The 24,317-nt window shown below is 42.4% G+C and overlaps 1 protein-coding gene across 1 annotated transcript in view; it reads left to right on the forward strand.

The window, feature by feature from the left end:
• hmcn1 (hemicentin 1) overlaps window positions 1-24,317 on the forward strand; it is a 191,236-nt gene that overhangs the window by 121,045 nt on the left and 45,874 nt on the right. Inside the window, exons 20-40 of the mRNA XM_084066545.1 lie at window positions 593-705; window positions 2,088-2,247; window positions 2,665-2,836; window positions 3,477-3,604; window positions 4,625-4,876; window positions 5,521-5,616; window positions 5,937-6,131; window positions 6,740-6,870; window positions 8,400-8,547; window positions 8,797-8,923; window positions 9,071-9,225; window positions 9,619-9,897; window positions 10,682-10,963; window positions 17,038-17,146; window positions 18,056-18,225; window positions 18,498-18,652; window positions 19,244-19,367; window positions 19,612-19,713; window positions 20,092-20,268; window positions 21,108-21,259; window positions 21,662-21,785. Coding sequence (XP_083922671.1) covers window positions 593-705; window positions 2,088-2,247; window positions 2,665-2,836; window positions 3,477-3,604; window positions 4,625-4,876; window positions 5,521-5,616; window positions 5,937-6,131; window positions 6,740-6,870; window positions 8,400-8,547; window positions 8,797-8,923; window positions 9,071-9,225; window positions 9,619-9,897; window positions 10,682-10,963; window positions 17,038-17,146; window positions 18,056-18,225; window positions 18,498-18,652; window positions 19,244-19,367; window positions 19,612-19,713; window positions 20,092-20,268; window positions 21,108-21,259; window positions 21,662-21,785 — 3,351 coding nt within the window. The remainder of the gene's footprint in view (window positions 1-592; window positions 706-2,087; window positions 2,248-2,664; window positions 2,837-3,476; window positions 3,605-4,624; window positions 4,877-5,520; window positions 5,617-5,936; window positions 6,132-6,739; window positions 6,871-8,399; window positions 8,548-8,796; window positions 8,924-9,070; window positions 9,226-9,618; window positions 9,898-10,681; window positions 10,964-17,037; window positions 17,147-18,055; window positions 18,226-18,497; window positions 18,653-19,243; window positions 19,368-19,611; window positions 19,714-20,091; window positions 20,269-21,107; window positions 21,260-21,661; window positions 21,786-24,317) is intronic.

Here is a 24,317-nt window from a genome sequence, read left to right on the forward strand (position 1 = left end):
GTAGTGTCACCTCTGTGTGCAACCCCACACGCAAGTCGAGACCATTTTCGCTCGTTCATGTATCTGGCCCCAGCTGTGGAAAACTGCACTTCCAAAGTCGGCCACCAGGAAAGCCGCGCTTCACTTATCACTGTCGGTTTTGAGGGCTTGGTCCTATATTATACCAGGGTCTACAGTAAATGTCTAAGTTCTGTTAAAGTTTAAGAAGACTCTATTACCAGTACTGTGTGTCTAGTTTGTTTGTCTGAGTTTTTAAAGTGACATTAAAGATTTTCTTCCCCCTCTGTAGTCACTCCAAGGTTCATGGACTGATCTCTTTCACAGATTTCCCAATCTTTATAGATTAAACAGATAGATTGAAAAAGACACACACACACGTGCGCGCACGCGCGCGCACACACACACACACACACACACACACACACACACACACACACACACACACACACACACACACACAGTACATACAGTAAATGCAGACTACAGATTGCTGTGTTGGAATGGTGTGTGTGTACATAATGTGTGTGTTTACATTTTTTTTATTAGTATGTCTAACAACTAATTGTGCCCTGCTCTTTGTAAATGTTCCCAGTGCTTCCTACCATCCAGCATGGGCCGCAGGTGTTTAGCACCATAGAGGGCACACCCATCTCACTGCCCTGCCGGGCCAATGGAGTACCCACCCCAGACATCACCTGGGCAAAGGTCTGTTCTGTACCATATGTTTGTCTAGCATCTGCATGAAGCTTTCCTATATGACACACCAATATTTACTAAGCATTCAGAGTCAGACCCTGATGAAAATCTAAGAGTCAATACGCTCCTTGCTCAAATAAATATTGTACATCTTTAATTGTTTTCACCTAAACACAGTTAATGCCTTAATTATCTTCCATGATTGTCTGCACCACTGGAGGATTTTCAATCAAGCAAGACTTCTTGGATTTTGTTTTCATATACCAACCTGTTCCATTAAAGAGCAGCTGTAGTGTGAGCCATTGGATCAATGCAGCGCTTCCTTCTCCTGTTGTAAAAAGCATTTCCTACATTCACATATATTTATAGTGCATTGTGGCATCTCTGGAGCAGAACATGCTAAAAACATGGTTGTCTCTGAAATGCAAGACACCTAGATCTGTGCGATAGTTTTGTCTCATACTTTTTTACATGGTTTAGAGCTCATACATTTGAGTTTTTTCTATACACACTAAACCCCCCTGTGAGGGTTTAGTGTGTACATCATATTCAAATGTTAAATTAACACTGAGGACTTTACTGTGTACAGTGGGTGAGGATCCTTTGTGTATATGTTACTTTTCCATTGATGGGCCATGAGAAGACAACTGTAGTACAGCAGAATGCCGCAGTGTTTGATAGAGGGGACAATTTTGACCCTTGCATGCTGCTTTGTGAAAATACACTCTCCATTACATTGTAGTGTGCTCACTTATGCATGTGCACTGTGTGTGTGTGTGTGTGTGTGTGTGTGTGTGTGTGTGTGTGTGTGTGTGTGTGTGTGTGTGTGTGTGTGTGTGTGTGTGTGTGTGTGTGTGTGTGCGCGCGCACGCGCTCGTGTGTGTGCGTACATGCGTGCGTGTGTGCGTGCGTGCGTGCACATGTGTGTCTGTGGTTTCCCTTTTTTCCATCTTTCACACTGGTTTCTCGGACTTGTAAAAGTGATGCTGTTAAAGTGAATGGGGCTACAGAGGCTTATATGAAACTAGACCCGCTAAGGTCTGCACCAGCTGTCCAAATGTCATTTCTTCTGATTCCTCTACTGCGCTCTCCATAATGCCTCAGTCTTATGTCAAGTCAACTCGGCTACTTCAGACAGATTCTCTGCTTGACTTAATCCTCCCAAGCCTGTTACATTCAGCTCTTATTTGGTTTATATTTTGGCTCATCCGAAACCAATGCAATTACCTTTCTCATTATACTTTTCTGTCATTCGAAAAAAGAAAAGGTAAATCTAAAGACCATAATCACTCGTTCTCTCCTCCAACACCCTGCTGAGTGTTAGTAAATTACTGTAATGTGTTAATGAAATCTATTCCGGTCGGGGCTCTTTGGCCTCCTCTGTGCTGCAGGGAGGAGAGCTGCTAAACCTGGGTGGTCCGGCCTTCTCCCTGGCCCCCGACGGCAGTCTCCACATTGCCTCCCCCTCTGCCAAGGAGTCGGGAGAATTCATCTGCACCGCCACCAACGCAGCGGGCTACAGCTCCAGAAAGGTTCAGCTCACTGTCTACGGTAAGACCCAGGGACAGAAGACTAAGGGGAGTTGGCAGATGTGTTTGGAAATTATTTGATGAAGATAATCATAATTTAAAACCAAAAGAAGTGTCTCAGAGAATGTACAAATGGAACCAAATGGGCGCTTACGGGTGTAATTCATTCTTTCCCTTACTCTCTGTAACCTTTACTCTGTCTCTTTCTACCCATCTCACACATTTACTAATATTGCATACGCTGTGTGTTGGCCTGTGTGTGTGTGTGTGTGTGTGTGTGTGTGTGTGTGTGTGTGTGTGTGTGTGTGTGTGTGTGTGTGTGTGTGTGTGTGCGTGCGTGCGTGCGTGCGTGCGTGCGTGCGTGCGTGCGTGCGTGCGTGCGTGCGTGTGTGCATGTGTGTGCATGTGTGTGCATGTCATTGTGCGTGTGTCTATCCAGTTCGGCCCAGGTCCAATACAGGTGATGGTGGACTAGGGGGATCCGAGGCACCGTTTAGGCTTTCCATCATTGAGGGCGAAGATGTCACTTTGCCCTGCGAGGTCCACAGTGTCCCGCCCCCCATTGTCTCCTGGGCCAAGGAGAGACAACTCATCTCCCCCTTCTCCCCAAGGTAACACCTGTGCATACATATGCATATACCGTAGTACACAAACTGACACGCACATGCTCACATACACTTGCCTTCCAGCGTGGTTACATTATGTTTACTTGCATGCACGCATTTACAGACGATTTCCTTCACGTATGGCATGCCAGGACGCTATTGTCTGGACCATGCAGTTGAAGCATAAATTACATAATTGAGCGTTTAAGCAGGGAACTCCTGTGATGTCTAAGCTGCAGTGTGCTCTCTACCCTGGCCTCATAACCTCAGGCGTTCGGTTTGTGGTTTGGTTAGGATGACAGAGTGATCATCATACTCTTCTCTGTGATCTGCTGTACTATTGCATGTCTGGTAGAGGAGCTGTAATTTTGGTTGGTGGTGGATTAGTAAGGCCGAGTGGATTATCTGTTTATAATGATGAGTGAGTGAGTGGAGGCAGTGTGTGTGTGTGTGTGTGTGTGTGTGTGTGTGTGTGTGTGTGTGTGTGTGTGTGTGTGTGTGTGTGTGTGTGTGTGTGTGTGTGTGTGTGTGTGTGTGTGTGTGTGTGTGTGTGTGTGTGTGTGTGTGTGCATGTCTGTCACCTTTCTTTTATGAATCTGTATTGCACAGACTCAAATCATCTCAAATGTGTGTGTGTTCTTCCCAGGCACACCCAGCTTCCCTCTGGCTCTATGAAGATCTCAGAAACCAGAGTGACAGATAGTGGTCTGTATGTGTGTGTTGCGTCCAACATCGCTGGCAATCTCACCCAGTCAGTTCACCTCAGTGTTTTGGGTAAGCACCCAGAGTTCAATTACTACTGCTTGATGGTCATGATTCATGAAGCCTGATTTATACTTGTGAGCTTGTAGATCTGCTATTCTTGCCACGGGACAACATTGTACGACAGAATATGAAATACGCATTAGTACCAGCATTCTTGTTCGCAAATTGGAGAGTTCCTGTTTCTCTGTTTATTTGGACCGACCCGTACAGTCCAGCTGGAACCAAAGTTGCAGACTGAACTTTTAACACATTCTCATCATCCAACTTCCACGGTACACTCACTCTGATTGAGTTTAACAACAGTTGTTAAATTCACTCAGTCAAAACATTCCCATACACCATTGCCACTGACTGACACATCCTCATTAGAGGTTACACAGTAGAACACTTACTGTCTGCTTACAGCACACTCACTGTTAGTCACTGAGGACTGTAGACAGGATCAATGTAAAAGTATTTAACCCATATGGATAGAAATGTTATGTAGAAGAGAGGGGAGACGAGGGGAGAGGAGAGGAGAGGTGAGATGAGGTGTGGTGAAATGACAGTGTAGTGTAAATGGCTTCTGGAAGAGGCTGGAACTCTGCAATTAACCTAGCACAATTTAAATGACAGATTATTATCATGTAACTGTGTGTGTGTGTGTGTGTGTGTGTGTGTGTGTGTGTGTGTGTGTGTGTGTGTGTGTGTGTGTGTGTGTGTGTGTGTGTGTGTGTGTGTGTGTGTGTGTGTGTGTGCTTATGCACATGTACAGTATGTACAGCATATGCAGACAAATGCATGTGTGTATGTGCTTGTGCCCAAACAGGAAAGACATAGCCCTAAACCGTGAATTATCATTGTCTCTTAACACCTTCATATACACCCCATTCAAAGCAGTAGAGGAAACATATTGTACCATGAGTGTGGTAACAATCTATTATGTTGGTCTTGTCTCTCTCGCTCTCGCTCTCTCTCTCTCTCTCTCTCTCTCTCTCTCTCTCTCTCTCTCTCTCTCTCTCTCTCTCTCTCTCTCTGTCTGTCCTTCAGTACCCCCCAGCATCCAGGCAGGGCCCAGGGTAATGAAGGTGCAGGAGGGCTACCCTGTGGAACTGCCCTGTGTGGCACATGGCATCCCTGAGCCCACCATATCCTGGACAAGGGAGGGTACGCGGTACCCTGTGTCCCATGATGGTAGCCTGGCGCTGAGCCGCGTAGGGCTGAATGACGAAGGGACCTACACCTGTGTGGCATCAAACACTGCTGGAAGAGACGAGGCTCAGGTTCAGCTTCTGGTGCAAGGTCGGGTGACCTTAGCCTCACATCCTAGAGAGATTTGTTCCATCTGTTCATCCACTCATTTAGAATTGTGTGTTTGCAACTGTCCAACACACCGTTCAAATGCACATTGACCATTTTCACATGGTGGCCATTTGTCTCTTACTGTATAAGTTATTCCCATCGAGTTAAGCACAAAACCCTGCCCCCACCGCTGTGATTGGCTGAGACGTGTGGAGGGACAGAGGAGGGAGCGCTCGTTTTGGTTTGTGTGATAACCTATTTCGCCTATCACTGCGTTGGACAGCACACTCATTGACGCTTGGTCAATTGCAGGCACTCGCTCACCTGATGGCTCGCTCGACAACAAGACCTTGAGGCGTGCTTGTCTTGTTGTCAAGTGATTTTAAAAGTCATGCATTTGTTCACATACAGTACGCAGGATGTTTGGCGAACCGAAGCAGTGGGAATCGGTTACTCACGATCCCCGAGTATGATATAAGAGCAAAATGGCGATAGTGTGAATATGTTCAGTTGGACTCATTGTACTTGAATTCATCATCGTGTGTGTGTGTGTGTGTGTGTGTGTGTGTGTGTGTGTGTGTGTGTGTGTGTGTGTGTGTGTGTGTGTGTGTGTGTGTGTGTGTGTTGTGTGTGTGTGTCTTCAGTGCCCCCCGTGGTAGAGATACTGGAGCCACCTTTCAACAGTCCTCACCAAGAGAGAGTTGCCAATCAGCGCATTGCCTTCCCCTGCCCTGCTAAAGGTACTGTTGAAACCTTTTAGCGTCACCACAAGATACACAGACCGAGTGCTTCGTTTGAAATACTTTTGGAAGGTTTCAGTCTTATTAGTTTATTTGCTCTTAACTCCACATCTTTGCATGATTGACTTCCCGTCCTCTGTCTCTCGGCATCTGCCTCTCTCTCTCTCTCTCTCTCTCTCTCTCTCTCTCTCTCTCTCTCTCTCTCTCTCTCTCTCTCTCTCTCTCTCTCTCTCTCTCTCTCTCTCTCTCTCTCTCTCTCTCTCTCTCTCTCTCTCTCTCTTATGTGTCTCTCTCTGTCTCTCTCTCTTTCTCTATCACAGGTGTTCCTAAGCCGGCCATCCGGTGGCTGCGTAACGGCCAGGAGCTGACGGGCAACGAGCCGGGCGTGTCCATCCTGGAGGACGGCACGCTGCTGATCCTGGCCTCCGTGTCCCCGCTGGACGACGGCGAGTACGTCTGCACCGCCGCCAATGACGCCGGCTCCACGGAGAAGAAGTACCAGCTCAAAGTCAATGGTGCTTATTTAAATGCAATTAGACCAGTGGTTCTCAACCATTTTGAGGCTGTGACTCCCCAAAATAATCATATTCGAACTGGGGACCCCCACCACCCTGACAAGCACTTGGACCGTAGGAGTTGAGGCATTACATTTAGTTTGACTCGGTTCCACAGATAAATATTGTGAAAATAGCAGCTCTCAGCTTGTAGATCGGCTATTTTTTTTTTTTTATCTCTTATATTATTTGTTTTTATAGTATAGTTTGTTGATGACTTTTGATGGTCTTTATTCATTTCAGTTCATTTCATTTATTTTTTTCCCTCATTTTGTTTAGGTATTCAAAATCTCTTAAATGTCCTTAAATTGTCACTTCGCTGTCATCAGGGGACCCCCCAAAAATCATGTGGGGACCCCCCTGGGGGTCCTGACCCACAGCACACCTGCTAAAGCAAGTGTAACATGCCAAGTATCGTGTGACCTACAAGCTCATAACGCGTCGCAATGTGATGCATTGTAAGCTTGTAGATCAGCCGTTTTTCTGTCACGCGACACCATCATAAGACAAAACATATTGAGCCTTAACTTTCTGTTCATCCTAAAACTATGAATGAATCATGTTCACAGTGCCTCCAGACTTCCGTGGCAGTGACACCCCAGGCAATGTGTCGGTGGTCCTAAGCCAGCCCACCAGCTTGCTGTGTGATGTAACAGGAAGTCCCACGCCCGTCATCACCTGGTACAAAGACGGGATTCCGGTAGGTGGAATCACAATGGATCTCTGCTGCTAACGTGACACATAACAATTATTACATCATGTTGCCCTCAGTCATCAAAGTAGTTTTATGCTAGTCGTGCTCTTTGGTATTCACAATTTTCACTGATATTCAAAGCCATCATTATGCCTTTACATCAGATGTTTAACCTATAATTAAACAATGGTTTAAATGCACCACTGGGATAAACGGGTCGGTTTTTGACATGTTTCAAAGTAATGAGAAGCTATGATGAGAAGTGAAGGCTTTCCATCCATTAATACAAAAAGCCATAGTGGTTGATTGAGCTCTGATCACAGGGTACGCTCTCCAAGAGAAAAGCCATTAAACTAAAAACACTTAAAGACAGCTTTATGTGGATCATTTTATATGGTTCATTATCACAAAGGCACGTGTGTGTGTGTCCGTGTCCGTGCGCCCGTGTGTGTGCGCCCGTGTGTGTACGCCCGTGTGTGTGTGTGCGTGTGCGCCTGTGTGTGTGTGTGTGTGTGTGTGTGTGTGTGTGTGTGTGTGTGTGTGTGTGTGTGTGCCACTTGTGCACACAGCATGAGTCCGTGTTTCTCTGTGTATGTATGCGCGCCTGCATCCGTGCATATGTGTGCACGTGTGTGTGCATGGAACTCGTGCGTGCGTGTCTCTGTGTTGTGAAGATGAAATATCTAATCGTGCGACAGGCAGTGTGTTCTCAGATGTAATGACATAATAATGATGATATATTAATATGAGAACAGGGCAGTAGGCCACAGTGTGGTGTAATGTTCCACTTCCACTGGCCGGCTCTTTGTTGTTCCCTTTATAGCACTGCTTTTTCCTTCAACACAGCTCATATCCTGCAGATGGGAAAAGCAGCGCGCTTATTATGTTAATATGCTAATGTAGAGCTCTGTCCTCTGATTGCTGTTGGCCTCAAGCAACACTTCAAAAACTGCTACTCATGAGCTAAATTTAAACTGCGTCGTCATGAAATAATTGTGTGATTCTCAAAATATTCAACAATGAAAGGCTCTCTACTGGACCAGTATAGACAGATTTCTGTTGTTGTCTCAGTTTCCACTGCTTCCTTTGAAGATTGTAAAACCTCATCCTATTTGAATTACAAAAGCAGTAATCCAGTCTTGTACTCTACATGCTTATTGTTTATTTGCAACATTTTGGAATATTAGTGTTATGCTTTCAAATTGCATCTAGCAATCTTTTTTATTGCTTTGGTGACCCAGTGATACTGAAGTAATGAGTAATTTCTTTTTATATAAGTTCAGTAAATTTGCTCTTTTGGGTCATTTCAGCTCAACATCGTGCATAAATCTTTTTTCCAATTTGCATATTGAAATGCTGCTGCATAGTAGAAATCCTCAGCGTTAACTTATCCATTTCAACACAGAGAGTGTAAAACTGTAAAGGGCTCCAGTTGGTTACAGTACACTCTCAGAGTTAAATGAATACTATAAGCTTACTGTGTGTTGTGAAACTCCTGATACCTGCAGCTTTAGTTGACTTATGCTGATCAACAGGTCACCCCCAGCAGCAGTGTCCAGATCCTGGATAAAGGGAAAACCCTGAGGCTACTGAAGGCTGACACAGCAGACACAGGCAGCTACAGCTGCAAAGCCATCAACATCGCTGGCAGCACAGACAAGGATTTCTATTTGGATGTACTGGGTGAGTATAGCTAATGGGCAATAAACAGTGGAATATGACAAGCTCAAGTCCATAACATGTAGGAATAACCTAGAGGTACAAACACCAAAATGATGTCTGAAATGAATTAATTTCAGCATTTTTCTATGTTTTAGATACATAATCACTAAGGTTAATTAAATAGCGCTGTACTTTTCCTTAGTATAGTGTTTTTGTTGTTTTTGCCTCTGGACATCATCATCTGTGACACTCACTCTGTGTGTGCTCCAGTCCCTCCCACCATCATAGGGACAGGTTCTCCACGAGACCTGTCAACTGTTCTAAACCAGGAGATCAGTCTAGAGTGCAGGGTCAAAGGAGTGCCCTTTCCCACAATCCAGTGGTACAAGGACAGAAAGTAAGTTTAAAAGGATTTAACCGCCATTTATTTTCAGTGATATATCAGTATCTGAACTAAATGTGAATTGACCTATAACCTGGCCTTAAACCCACATCACTTACCCCCGGTCCTCTCTTATTTTCATCCCTTCCTTTTTTTCCCCAGGCTAGTGTTCCTGGGTGATCCCAATCTGGAGGTCTCTAACAGGGGTCAGGTGTTGAAGATAAAGAGTGCCCGCCTTGGAGACCAGGCCCGCTACCAGTGCAGTGTCACCAATGCAGCGGGCAAACAGTCCAAGGACTTTAACCTCAGTGTCTATGGTGACTATAGAGCACATCTACCAGAGCATACAATTGTGATACTAGAAAACAATACTTTACTAGTGGACAGTGTGTGGAACTTCCTGTGATCATGTTGTGATATACATAGTTAATTAACCACTTAAGTCCTATTTTATTTGTCGGTCAACGGTGTCAGGTGGAGAAAATATCCGCTCTACGAGCTTTTGTACATCTGCTGTTTCTAAAAAAAATTACATTCTTGAACATTTCCACCTATAATGACCCAACAGCCTAAACAAGAGATCCAGTTAATCTTGCCTATAAACGACTGAGCTTCTGAATTGAGCCCTCAAAATGTCTGAGAGCATTGGCCAATGGACCCAGATCAATCAAAGTGATGCCTCTTTTTTTTTCTTCTGTCCCTTCTCTCAGTACCGCCCTCCATCAAAGGTGGCAATGTGACCACAGAGGTCACTGCCCTCCTGGACACGTTGGTGACACTGGAGTGTGAGGCACGAGGGGTGCCCATACCCGTCATCAACTGGTATCGTAACGGCGAGGCCATCCTGTCCAGCCGACAGGCCCAGTACGTGGAGCGAGGTCACTACCTGAAGATCCCTCGGGCGCAGGCGTCCGACGCTGGCCAGTACAGCTGCAGGGTAACCAGCGTGGCTGGTACCGCTGAGAAGAAATATGAGCTGGATGTCTATTGTAAGTACAATACGACACATACCGTAAGTAAAATCCTCAACTCAAAAATGTTTTTTGTACATTTGTACACTATTCGGAGTGAAATTAACACTAAGGATTTTAATGTGTATGCCTGGTAGTTTTAACACTGACGTTTGTTACATTTCGTCGTCACTATAATTGGTTCTATTCAAGTATATTTTCCCAATAATTGTTTAACACATCACTGCCAGGTATTAACAAATTAATTCATCGGCCACTGCCAGCGGTTTTACCTTATTTTGAGTCTTTTTGACGATCCACCGTTCTTTTTTTCCAACCTGGATGTAAACAAACAAAGTCTCCGTGGGGAGACGAGTCTCTCCTCTTTCCACCGGAACAAAAACATTGTAACCGCGATTGTCTGTTCCTGTTGTTATCGGGAGTTGAATATGGCTTGTTTTCACAAAAAAATGCAGTCTGGGAGAAGAAATCCAAGCTAGATGTTTTTTTTCTGAAACTCATAATATTGGAGTGAACAGGTTTTTTTTTTTGGATGACGTCATTTACGGTTCTATCGTTCTCTTGCAGTCAAGGCATCATTCATAGGTTGGCGAAGAGCGCCCTCTAGCGTAATCACTAAAAAGTCAATGGATGATGTTTAGATTATTAGATGATTGATGCTCCCGGTGAACTATGGAACATCAACTTTATGAACGCTTAACTTCATTCAATCCATTTAATTTATAATTGTCAACAGTACAGTAGGTCCAACAGCTGTCCCTCTATTCCAACCCTACTTCTGTTCTTCCATGTTATCCTCCAGTGCCTCCCACCATCCCGGGAGGGGAAGACGGTCCCACGGAGAAGAAAGTGGTCCTCAGTAAGTCCATGACGCTGGAGTGTGAGGCGGGGGGCCACCCTCCGCCCTCCCTCACCTGGCTGAAGGACGGGATTCCCGTGCGGGACGGGGAGAGTGTCCGCGTCCTCCAGCAGGGGAGGAAGATAGAGATTCTGTCCGCCACAATCGCAGACTCAGGCCGCTATGTCTGCGTGGCGACCAGCATCGCCGGGGAGAAGGAGATCAAGTACGACGTCAGCGTTCTAGGTACGTTGGACATGCAGTGCGTGTGCGATTCCTTACAAACACACATGCAAATGCAAAAGGGCACGTGTTATTTTTGACTATTTATTTTCAAAAACACTGTTCCACTGTATTCCCTCCGAGTATTTCTACAGCTGTACAGAGTGTACAGTGGTTTATGATTACTACTCACTTATGAAAGCCAAATCAGAAGTTAAATAGTACTTTATGATGGCCAAAGCCTTGGCTCGGCCCCGGGTTGTTAAAACCACAACTGAGTGAGCAGACTCCCCAGAAAATGATCTCTCTCTCAAAGGCCACTGGGCTCTGAGTGGTTGCATTCACGCTATGAGGGACTGCATTCATAAATTATTCAAGTCTCAGTCTCAGTTTACATTATAAGCCATGCTGGAATTTATAGGGCCATTTGGTCTGACCAGTGTAAATCAATAACTGTCACATTTATTCGTAAAGTTTCATGAATGCGGATGCAGGAGGAGGTTATAAAGATAACATTAAGATAACTGTACAAGCACAGATCATTTGAGTCTATGTATTTCAGCCTGTTATTTTTTTCACTGTGCCAAGAGTATAACCACTTGTCCTGTAAAACCTCATGTCATCATTACAGTGCATCTGTAGGTGGTTTGTATGTCTGTATACTGTAAAATCATGAGTGTTAATTTAAGTCTGAGAGTGTACAATGGAATCAAATGGACCCCTGCTTCCATTTTACACGGTTATTACACATGTATAAATGAACACTCGAATTTTACTGTATATGAGAGGTGCATGTATAGTCAATCAGCAGTTTTAATCAGACCATAGCTTATTTCTATAGCTACAGTAGCAGAGTGCAATTTTAAATTTGTGCTCATATATGCATATAAAGCAATCAACGTTGTTGGCAGGATTCAAACCTGCGCGGGGAGACCCCAATGGATTTCTAGTCCATCGCCTTAACCACTCGGCCACAACAACTTCCACACTTGTGAATTACTGTTAGTAAAAGACTAATAATTAATGTATTAGGTTAAAGGGATATTTCACTTTCAAAAAAACGTTGGGTCATTTTATCGTCTATTCAGGCTTTTGTGAGCCCCCCAGACCGTTTTTAAGTTGCTTGATTCAGTATTTAGATATTTGATATTCATTTGATCAGACACTGCTCCCTCCTATACAAACCCATTATAACTTCAAACTCAATTTTTAACATGTTAGATTCATCATAAACACCCGTCCTTGGTTCTGGTGACTCACCCTGCCCTCCTAATACGCGAGGGGGGCGCGTTTTTTCGAATACTTTTTTCATTTATTTTTTATATATTGTTTGGAAAATGAAAAAAAAAAAAAAAACAATAAAAAATATGTATAGAATAAATGATAAAAGTAATCAAAAAAACACGCCCCCCTCGCGTATTAGGAGGGCAGGATGAGTCACCAGAACCAAGGACGGGTGTTTGTGATGACTCTAACATGTTAAAAATAGAGTTTGAAGTTATAATGGGTTTGTGTAGGAAGGGGGCGTGGCTGATAAAATTAATATCAAATATCTAAATACTGAATCAAGCAACTTAAAAACGGTCTGGGGGGCTCTCAAAAGCCTGAGTAGACCATAAAATGACTAAAAGTTTTTTTGAAAGTGAAATATCCCTTTAATGTATTAATATAATTTAGCGTCTGCTAAATGCCTAAACTGTAAACTGTAATATTCAACAACATAAATGTAAAGACTATTACAATAGAAGGCTAGTATACCTTTATGGCAGAGGTACTCAAACCTTTGCTATAAAGATTCAGATTTTAACACATTCATTCTGTCATAAACCTTTTTAGTTCCTGAATCATCGCTTACGAACATTTCAGAGATAATCAACGAGCATGTTGGCCATGTGTAGGCTACAGGCTATAGTTATCCCAGGTATTTTGTGTCAGCTCACTCCTATTCATTCTTGCATGGCCTTTGTTTCTTCTCTGTGACAGAGTATACAAGCGCATTTTTACATGACAATGGTACAAATGAAAACGTTCCACCGTTGTCGGCAGGATTCGAACCTGCGCGGGGAGACCCCAATGGATTTCTAGTCCATCGCCTTAACCACTCGGCCACGACAACTCACAAGACTGTACACGAGCCAATGCTGTGTACAGTATATCAATAGTAACCCATGGGAAAGAGACACCTGGCATTTCACTGTGGCTTCAAACAGCATATTGATATATTCACAAAGTCAGGGTGTATTCAAAGGACCAGTGAAGTGTGACAGGATAGAATCCATAGCACCTTTCTGTGACACTTGCTATGCATACCATGTCTAGAATGCTTTATAAACATGCATTATAATCTACTTATAACACTGTATAATTATAATTATAAAAAATCATACATACTCATAATAATGCTTTATTACAATAATCATAACACATTATAAAGCATTTCATAATGACTTATAATTATAAATATAAATATAAAAGTATTTAAAGGCATTGTAAACGGCTTATAACATTGCATAATGACAGTTATAATCTTATGTACTCATAATGCAATCATAACACATTATAACGTATAAGGATAATAATAATAATACTTTATAATAAGGATTATTAAGTATCATAATACTTAATAATTACTGGTCCATCACAGACTTTTTCTTTTGGCCAGTATCATAGTTTTGTTATAATTCTCAGTTGTAATACATCATAATAATTATGTAATGCATTATAATCACTGTTATAATGCATTATATACTGTATGTTTCTACCTACACCTCCAGGAATGTCATTACTTTACTTAAAGTACCTTAAATGCATCATAACAGTGATTATGATACATCATTATAATGTATTACAACTATGGCAATTATAATACACTAGTGACACTTGCAAAAACAAATGTCTATGAGTGTCCAGCATTTATGAAATATTATTGTACTTTACCTTATAATTGTTATAAAGCATTATTTATGAGTTCTTATAACTATAATTATACAGTGGCATAAGCAGATTATAATGCCGTATAAGTATGTTTATGATTCATTTTAAACATGGGATGCATAGCAACTGTTACCAAACTTTCTAAATAAATATGCTATATACTATCCGTCTGTGATAATTCATAAAGTTGTTGCTTTTCTCACTTACGTGAACTTGCAGTTGGCCCCAATATCATAGGCATATTCACAATCTAGGCCCAGATGGTTTCACAATATTTGACAGTCTGCAGGCTAAGGGACATCCATTAACCTATTAAAACCGGGAAAGCATCTGTGTCATTTTAGATTTTTTTTCGTTGGCTATTGAAAAATAGCAGATATACAAGCTTGTGCTTGTATATCTGCTATATATATCTGCTATGTGCATCTGCTATTTTTGAACATTTTTGAAAAATCTTGAAAGTGTGAGAACTGTTGATTTAGAAGGCATTTGTAGAATCGGCCCCAGGTCTTAATGGGTTAAGATACTGCCGATACGGTATCACACATGTGAACACACCCAGACGCAAAAACGCATGAGCACACATTGATTGTTTAGATAACTTACAGTAATGTGCTTCTGCACACACACACACACACACACACACACACACACACACTAGGGCATTAACAGAATAATCGAATATTCGAATATTCGACTATCAAACCGACTATTCGACTATCAAACCACTATTCGATTATTCGATAAAAAAAAAAAAAATAAAAAAAAGTTTTTTTTTTTTTTTTTAGATTTTTTTTTTTTTAGTGGCTTTTCTGCAGCAGACACGCAGCTGTGAGCTCTGGTGTGACGTCAACTCGCATTCCTTGAGTCCAGTCATCAATGTCATTGAAAAAAAAAAAAAAAAAAAAACTTTTTATTTTTTTTATTTTTTATTTTTTTATTATTTTATTTTTTATAATCAAATCGATTAATCGAATATTCGAATACTTATAGGTCGAATAATTCGAATACTAAAAATCACTATTCGTGAATGCCCTAACACACACACACACACACACACACACACACACACACACACACACACACACACACACACACACACACACACATACACGCACAACATGTGTTTCCTCTCACCGGGAACCGACGCCCACACTCATGTCACAAGACACGAAGGGACTCTGAAACATCATGTTTTCCACGAGCCATTCAGACTTTGTCGTGGGTTCTTTGTCGATGTTCACACGAGAGCACACGTGTGCCAAATAACGGTTAGCGAGCGTAATCGGGCGCAATCGTCCTCGCATCGATCATCTCTAGACATCTGGATTTGGACAGGCCTAAGTGAATGAATACTGAATGCACTTCACAGAACACTTCTGCCAGTCAGTTCTGATTTGCTGTGTGGCGATGGAATGCTTGGTAGAGAATGTCCAGTGTTATGCCTACGTTATGCAACTTCGTACGACGGAACAGAACATAATTTATTTATTAGCCTGGAAACCAGACGAATCTGCCAGTGCAATTTCTTTTAAATAATTGACCTCGGCAGATTTGGTCTGGCCTGCTCGGTTGTGATTGGTATTTCGCTTCCCCCTAAGTTGTGGGGCACCAATCAGGGCCCAGTATGCAGATATGGGGCAGGTTTTCACCAGAAGCATTTTTTTTAAATCAGCTGCTTGCAGGTTCCACACAGAGGTTCCAGACTAATATCTACGCAGTGATATTAGTCTGGCCAATGGCCATGCCAGATTTTATATGATTTGTGTGTACTGTTGTGCATCACAATGTGCCCATGTATGGAATAACACATTAGCCGCATGAATACTGCCATTACTGTACTGTATCTACTGTACAACTTGCATTAGAGAAGACCACCATACATCTGTGGGCAGCCCTGTTTTGTGTTGTGACAGCAAACAGGCTAATTAGTTTCAGGGTCTGTTTTTCCTTCTTGTTCACTGAGCTGATAGATGTTTGTTGTTTACCAGAAGCGGTTGAGAACAAAAAGCATTTGTTAACATGTCTGTGGTAATAACTTGCCAGCAGTTTCAAACAGACCAGAGCTATGAAAGCAGAGTGCAATTGTTTAATTTTAGTTTACAGTATGTATGCAAGGAAAACAGTCCTCGCTGTCTGCAGGATTCAAATCTGGGAGCATACTGTACAACCAACTCATACAGCAGATCATTTTTACATCCATGAAAACTCTGAAGCGTTGTCGGCAGGATTTGAACCTGCGTGGGGAGCCCCCTATGGATATCTAGCCCTAGTCCATCGCCTTAACCACTCGGCCAAAGCATGAGCTAATGCCGTAACAATCTACAGCATGTTTATAGTAACCCATGGGAAGGAGACACCTGGCATCGCACCGTAGCTTCAAAAAGCATGTTGATATACTGTATATTCACACATTATGGTGCACACTATAGTGTAACGGAAATCATGACATCTACATTTTGTTCAACTCCACAGCATACTCCTTACTGGCAATATGTCAATATTTCAAAAAAGAAACCATATGTGAACCACATCAGAGTAGCAACTCTGAGTGTGTACAAATGGTTTGCAACCAATGATTTGTAACCATTTGGAACAAATGGTTTGCATCCATTTGGAACAGAGAGTTACAAATGGTTAAATTAACACTGAGATTTTACTGTGTGGAGAAACAACTTAAACAGCCTTACTAAACAAGCGCCTCTACATTTCCAAACTTCATCCAGAATCGTTTATTTTAGTTGAATAGTAATTGCAGTTCATCCCCTCCTTCTAAATGTTTTATAATTCCCATGTATATGTCACTGTAAAAGCAGATGACAAGCTTTATTAAAACATGGAAAGCATCTGCGTCATTTTAGATTTTACACTCATGTCTGCATTTTTTGAAAAATCTTGAAAATGTGTACAAATCTTTGAATACAGTATATACATTTTTTTTAAAGCAAACAGTTTAACTCAAATCTTAGCTTCTGGGGCTCCCTGGAAATAACTATTTTGAGATGGGGGTCTGCAGCCAAATGCATATACAGTACATTTTTTGGGTCCTTGACATGAAAACGTTTGAGCACCACTGATATAGCAACATAAGTTTTTCAGAAAACAGTTTGGAACAGTTTAGAATCAGCCTCAGGTCTTAATGGGTTAATGTTGTGGTCTCCTAGTGCCTCCCTTTGTTGATGGAGGAGATGAAATCACAGAGAGCACCGTGATCATCAACAACCCTCTGGAACTGGAGTGTCACGCGAGAGGAACACCTGCCCCCGTCATCACGTAAGACCTCTGTCATGCACACAACACACACACACGCACGCATGCACTCACGCTAGGGCATTCACGAATAGTGATTTTTAGCATTCAAATGATTCTACCTATAAGTATTCAAATATTCGATTAATCGATTTGATTATTAAAAAATATATATATATATATTATTATTATTATTGTTATTATTTTTTTTGCCAATGGCATTGACGACTCGCGAGTCGACGTCAGGCTCCTCGCCCAACGCGTCAACTTTTAGGGGACAGCCCTAAGTACAACTTCACATACAGTATGAAATGATTTGACAACAATCAACCATGAATGGATTAGGAAAACTGCACGCACGCACGCACGCACGCACGCACGCACGCACGCACGCACGCACGCACGCACGCACGCACGCACGCACGCACGCACGCACGCACGCACGCACGCACGCACGCACACACACACACACACACACACACACACACACACACACACACACACACACACACACACACACACACACACACACACACACACACACACACATGCCTCATGCCACATGTATAATGTACCTGGTAAGATTCTCAGTGTTCAGTACCACAGTATGAAACACAGGACAGATACAGAAAAAGAGAACTGAGAATAGAAATATATACAAAAATAAGATTAGACAGGTACAGGAATAAAGAGATTCAGGCTTATGCTTGGCTCCCTGCACGATAGATAGATTTGCATGTTGAATCAGCTATTAATAGGTATACATATCAAATTGTACATGGAACAATCTATTCCCGTTTTTTTAATCCATTTGTAACTCTGAGAGTGTACAAATGCAACCAAAAGGTCAATTTGGTTACATTTGTACACTTGAATAAACTTAACGCTGAGGATTCCACTGTGTATGTTTACGGTACAACACTTCCATTCCAGGTGGTTTAAGGATGGGAAGCCAGTCAGACAGGGCGAGGGGTTGCGAGTGGCGGCCGGCGGACGGCGGCTCATCATATCCCGTGCTCACATCTCGGACACGGCCCGTTTCCAGTGCGTAGCCTCCAATGAGGCCGGGGAGCATGAGAGGGACTTCAATGTGGTTGTTCATGGTAAAATAAACTTTAATATTTAAACGCTATGTGGCCTACTTTGCCATTAAACGTAGAAATTGATAAAGATAGCGTTTCGAACTCACCTTTGCATGAACTACTATTCACTGGTTTACTGGTTTTTAAGTGTCATTTATGGTTCTAATGCAAGCCATTGGAGAGCTCTCACCTGAGGTAAATATCTATTTTTGGACTTTTTTTTGTGTCTTTCTAATGTAATGCAAAGGTTCATGCAGATGTTACAGTATAGTCTCTGTTCTCCACCTGTCCAGTCCCTCCAACCATCCGTAGTACAGGGCCTGCTGAGCGTTCCGTGGTTCTTCACAAGTCCATCAGCCTGCAGTGTGTGCCCAGTGGCATACCCCCTCCCAGCATCACCTGGCTCAAAGATGGACGACCTGTTGACACAGCACAGGAGCACCTTAAGGTTGGCTGGTGGAACGATTCATTTATTCATTCAAAATACAAGTCAAAAGTTACAGTCTGCATCTGCTATATACCTTTATGGCAGAGGTTCTCAAACCTTTGCTTTAAGATTCAGGTTTAAACACATCATTCTGGTCCCATAAACATTTTTAGTCACTGACTCAGTGCTTACAAAAAAACAGCATTTCAGAGATATTCAATGGCTGTGTCCAGACACAGCAGGATAGAGATTTGGGAGGAAGCCACAGGAATTAGTGAGCATGTTGGCCTCACGCAGGGCATTGTAATCGCAGGTGTATTGTGTCACCATACTCCTATTCAAGAGCATGTTGTACTTTTACAGGCTTTGTTCTTCTCTGTGACAGAGCATAGAACTAGTACATCTTTACACAACCAAATCATATACATGAAAATGTTCCACCGTTGTCAGCAGGATTTCGGACCTGCGTGGGGAGACCCCTATGGATCGCTAGTCCATCGCCTTAACCACTCGGCCACAACAACTCACAGACTGCTAGAGCATGAACTAATGCTTTCACAATCTTCAGCATACTGTATCAGTAAGCACGCACTGTATGTGTGCTTTTCACAGCTGGAGCTTTCAGGCAGAACACTGCAAGTCACACGGGCAAGATTGGAGGATTCTGGGAGGTACACCTGTGTGGCCACCAACGCAGCTGGGGAGGCTCAACAGCACATACGCCTCAGTGTCCATGGTAACATATAGATACACATACGCCTCAGTGTCCATGGTAACATATGAATACCCAAAATATACTATGGTCTCTCATCTCCCTTATCTAATCTCTTAATTCCTCTGTCTCCTGAGAAAGTCTATCTCTCCTTCTTTTTTCTTTTTTTCCTTTTCCATTACTGTTCCCTGCTTGCTCTGTTATTTAGTATATGACTAAGGGTATGATAGGTGGTGACATCTGACATTTAGTCTGTGTGCTTCCTTAGAGCCTCCCAGTATCCCCTACTCTGGAGAGATCTTCAACCAGACCATCCTGTCTGGCTTCTCCACCCAGCTACAGTGCAAGGCCACAGGCAGCCCATTGCCTGGTAAGACTCAACTTACGTTACCTGCTTACTGTACACAAACCCCACACTCACTCACTCCCAGGAGGTTGCCATCCACTGCTGAGTAGAGACCATGTCTCCCACCTGCCTTTCCTCATTTTAAACAAACCGCTTGAAATGCCTGCTACTGTCTATTGTTAGTATGAGTTCCTGTCTCTACGCTGTTGGTCAGCGGGTTTGTGCTTGACACATGGGTTGGATTTAAGCTAATGTGTGGTTCAGTCAATTCATCAGACACGCCAGCCTTTAAGGATCATCTGTGCATACCCCTGCATCGTGAATGAGGCCCTCATTCACGATGAGGATGAGGTCTCAAACTTAAAACAGAATCATTTCCTCATGTCATTTCTATTTGCTTAGCCATTACATGGTATAAAGATGGCCGCCCCCTGACCAGTGCCGCTGGGATGATCATGTTGAAGCGTGGCCAGGTGCTGGAGATTGAGCGTGCCCAGCTGTCAGATACTGGAATATACCGCTGTGTGGCGGTCAATGTGGCCGGGGTTGCTGAGGTGTCCCACAGTCTGCAGGTGTACGGTGAGAAAATCTTCTAGATTGCTATATAGTCGTGTGAAATATTTAATGGTGAATCAGACAATATAGCACATTGTGCCCACCGGTTCAATGTGTTGGTCAGATGTATGTGGGAGTGGGAGCAGAGGCAGAAATGTTCTGGGACTGTGCCCATCCAGATGAGTGTAGTTAGTACCACGCAGCTAGCGTTGCTTTCAGAGCATGCCAATGGCTTTATAGGCCTGCCAAAAGTATAGACCCATTTTCCTTGGAGAGCAATGTATAGAGGACATTATTCAGTGTACTATAATTTAAACACATGGAAATCCATATGAATCATTCAGGATAAAACTCCACGGGCTCTCTGTGTCCAAAGTTCCCACACTTTTCAGTCATTATCTCCAGGAGGCTAAACTTACATTGACTAATCTTCCAATACATGTAGAGAGGAAAGTGTGTGTGTGTGTGTGTGTGTGTGTGTGTGTGTGTGTGTGTGTGTGTGTGTGTGTGTGTGTGTGTGTGTGTGTGTGTGTGTGTGTGTGTGCGCGCGCGCGCGCGCGCGCGCGCGCGCGTGTGTGTGTGTGTGTGTGTGTGTGTGTGTGTGTGTGTGTGTGTGTGTGTGTGTGTGTTTCTTAAGCTGTGCTATGGTTACTTTTATTGAAGTCAATAATGTGAGTACTTCTTCCACCACTGGGTATCGGCGTATTTGTGATTGTCAATGCATTATGTGGTGATTGTGTGTGGATGCCATACAGTACATGGCATGCAGTACTGTATGTATGTATGTATGTATGTATGTATGTATGTATGTATGTATGTATGTATGTCAACATGAATATTTGCTCCTGTTTGTGGTGTTGCAGTGCCTCCCATCATCTCCAGCCGAGGAGGCATGGTCACAGTGGTCGTGAACGAGCCAGTTAAGCTGGAATGTGAAGCCTCTGGTGTTCCCCTGCCCAGCCTCACCTGGCTCAAAGATGGCAGCCCTGTGACCAGCGTCTCAGATGGCATTCAGGTACCCATATTTACCGTTGTGTCCATCAGTGTTTGAATACATACATGTCATTTGACATTTGTTGGCAATGTGAGGAATCTGAGGATACAATGGTATTATTTGATCAAACGTCTATTCAGATTGATTGGTCATCTACAGTAAATCTTCATATTTTGTCTCAGAACGTTATACATTCAATACAATACAGTGTGGTTGTTTCAGAAGAATACATTATTTCATTCCCATGACCACTACATTAGATTATGAATCATCTAAATTCATTCATTCATTCACTATCTTAGCCCTATGTGTGCGCATTCGCGCATATCGTGCATGCGTCTGTGTATTAGTTTGTGATTGTATCCATTATATTTCTGTGTGCGTGTGCAGTATGTCTTCTGATCTGTTTGCATCTCTATGTAGGTGTTGTCTGGTGGTAGGGTTCTGTCTCTGAGCAGGTCCCAGGTCAGTGATACAGGCAGGTACACCTGTGTGGCCGTCAATGCTGGAGGCGAACAACAGAGAGAATATGACCTACGGGTGTACGGTGAGTCATGCTAATACTAAAATAATTTCAATGGCTTTAACCACTTTAAACATTTCCCCCCAAAATGTTACATTTCCAAACATTTTGAAAATAACACAGTTAGCTACAAGCAAGGTCACAACGCATTGTGAAATGATAGATCGGCTATTTTCACCTTTGTATGACCATGTATAATATACTGTAGGGCTTAAGTAGTTAAATGCTTTCTCTCATAAATCCTTCAATGTGAAAAGTCATTATTATTGTTGCCCCAAAATGGATTTTGGGGGCTTTTTAAGTGTATACATAATGTACAGTACACGTATGTATAACTTTTTTAGGTGTAATATATGGGGTTGTTTTTCACCTATACCTACTTACAGGGATATGGGAGGTCTTTCCCTTTCACTATTAAAACTTTGTACATTTTGGCAAACGATGTGAATATAATAAACTTTATATGTGACATGGGCTTTTGTTTTGCAAATATTGTTTGTTCTTTATTTGTGCTGTTGTTTGAAATAAATCATATAGAAGTACTCTGTTGTTTTAGCAAAGCTGGACGTATGTGAAGTATGGTTCTGGTTGACTGTGGAGTGTCCATCAGCACAGCAAAGGAAGGCTGTATATACTTTGTACTTAAACACTTGAATGATTGTCGAAAGACCCTTTGACTAGAGAGCATATGGAGAGGAAGTGTGGTTTGATGGAGTTTAGTGTTTCAATAAACCTTGTCAGTTTTGCTCATGGAGCTGACCTTGACAGCCAATTAGTAGTTAGACAAGTCTAAGCAAGTCTAATCTCAATCAGTTTTACTGCATTTACTCTGGTGAGAAGTAAGTGGAGAATTTGAATGTTTGCGTGTGTGTGTGTGTGTGTGTGTGTGTGTGTGTGTGTGTGTGTGTGTGTGTGTGTGTGTGTGTGTGTGTGTGTGTGTGTGTGTGTGTGTGTGTGTGTGTGTGTGTGTGTGTGTGTGTGTGTGCGCGCGCGTGCGTGTGCGCATGTGTGTGAATGTGCACTCATTGATTTGTGTGACAGTGCTTGACTGAACAAGGCTATGTGAAATACAAACATGTTTCATGTATGTCTTCAGAAAGATCAAAAGATCCTGTCCAGATAAATAAAGACAGATTTGTTGTGGTAATTGCTACCATTCAGCTTCCTGTGTCTGGACAAACACTGGGATGAGGGCCTTCCCCTGTGACATGTGCTCCATCTGTCCAGCAAACATAATGCACAGGAAATTGGTTGGCAGTCATTTTTTAAGGCCAAGCCAGATTTTGGAGGGGGGGAGGGGGGTAATTATTGCCGTACAAAAGACTAAGACCTTAAGTAGAATGAGTAGTCTTTGATTGAAATCAGATTGAGGTGAAATGACTATCCTAACACTAAATTACAGCTAATTTCTTAAGAGGATCGTTTTACATTCATAACAGAGACGGTCACACGAAGGGTGGAGACCTGTGGACATTTGTTGAATTGTCGCTCTGAATCAGTCGTTTAATGGTTTCTGTCTGAAGCACTAAGGTCAACGTCTGGGTCTCAGCACACTTAAGTGCAAAATGCATCATGGGAAATCTATTTTTTTGGCATCAGTCCGCAATAGTTAACATTCGTTGCCATGGCACTCAGATAGTTAAAGGGAAAATAAACATCAAAATCAACTTCAGAGTTACTTTTCTGTGATTGTGACCATTTAAGTACATTACGTTAGGTTAGGATATTAGGTTTCATGGAACTTCTTGGAAATGAACCAGATCTGGCTGTTACTTTCAAAAGATGTTGAATCCGGCTAATGGTGCTTTCATTGTCCAAGAACAATTTAGTTTTAAAAGAGCTTCAAATGAACACCTAAAGGCTCAAGGTATTTTGATATGGAATGAGTAAGATGTTGAGATTACAGTACCTATTGTAACAATGCTGTGAAGGCAGTCTTTGGGCTCACCTTCTGCCAGAGATTCTGGAATTAAAAGGCCATAGAACATCTTGCTTAAAGGAGTGGTTCACCCAAAAAATGACTTAATTTCTATCAATTGCACATCCCATGAAGCATTGAATTTTGTTTTTGTTGCATTCCTAAGCCGATAATTTGATGACGGTCTCCTACCGGCTAATGTATCCGGTAGGAGACACAAAGTAGACTCTTTAGTGTCTCCTACCGGAAATACACAAGGTCATCAAATTATTAGCTCAGCTCACAAAAAAAAATCCATTCATTCAAGTCTTCATGTGTAATGCATATGTGTGTGCATATTGATAGAAAATAAGTCATTTTTTTGGGTGAACTACTCCTTTAATATCATGTATTTCCTCAAGTATACACTGGGTGAACCTCTTTGTTCAATTCTTTTTGGACTGTTTAGACCAGTGGTTTGCAAGTGTTTTACACCACAGGACAAGGAAAAAAGTGGTTAAAATATATTTTATAGGGAATATTGCCTCTACAGTATATTGGCAAATAAGTACCGTAAATAAAAAAATAATTCATAACTTTTTGCATAGTTGTACGGTACACCAATGTTCCTCAGCACACTGTTTGGGAACCACTGGTTT

The sequence above is a fragment of the Gymnoscopelus microlampas genome, assembly GCF_963454915.1.
Source record: "Gymnoscopelus microlampas genome assembly, chromosome: 9".
NCBI classification, from domain to species: Eukaryota; Metazoa; Chordata; class Actinopteri; order Myctophiformes; family Myctophidae; genus Gymnoscopelus; species Gymnoscopelus microlampas.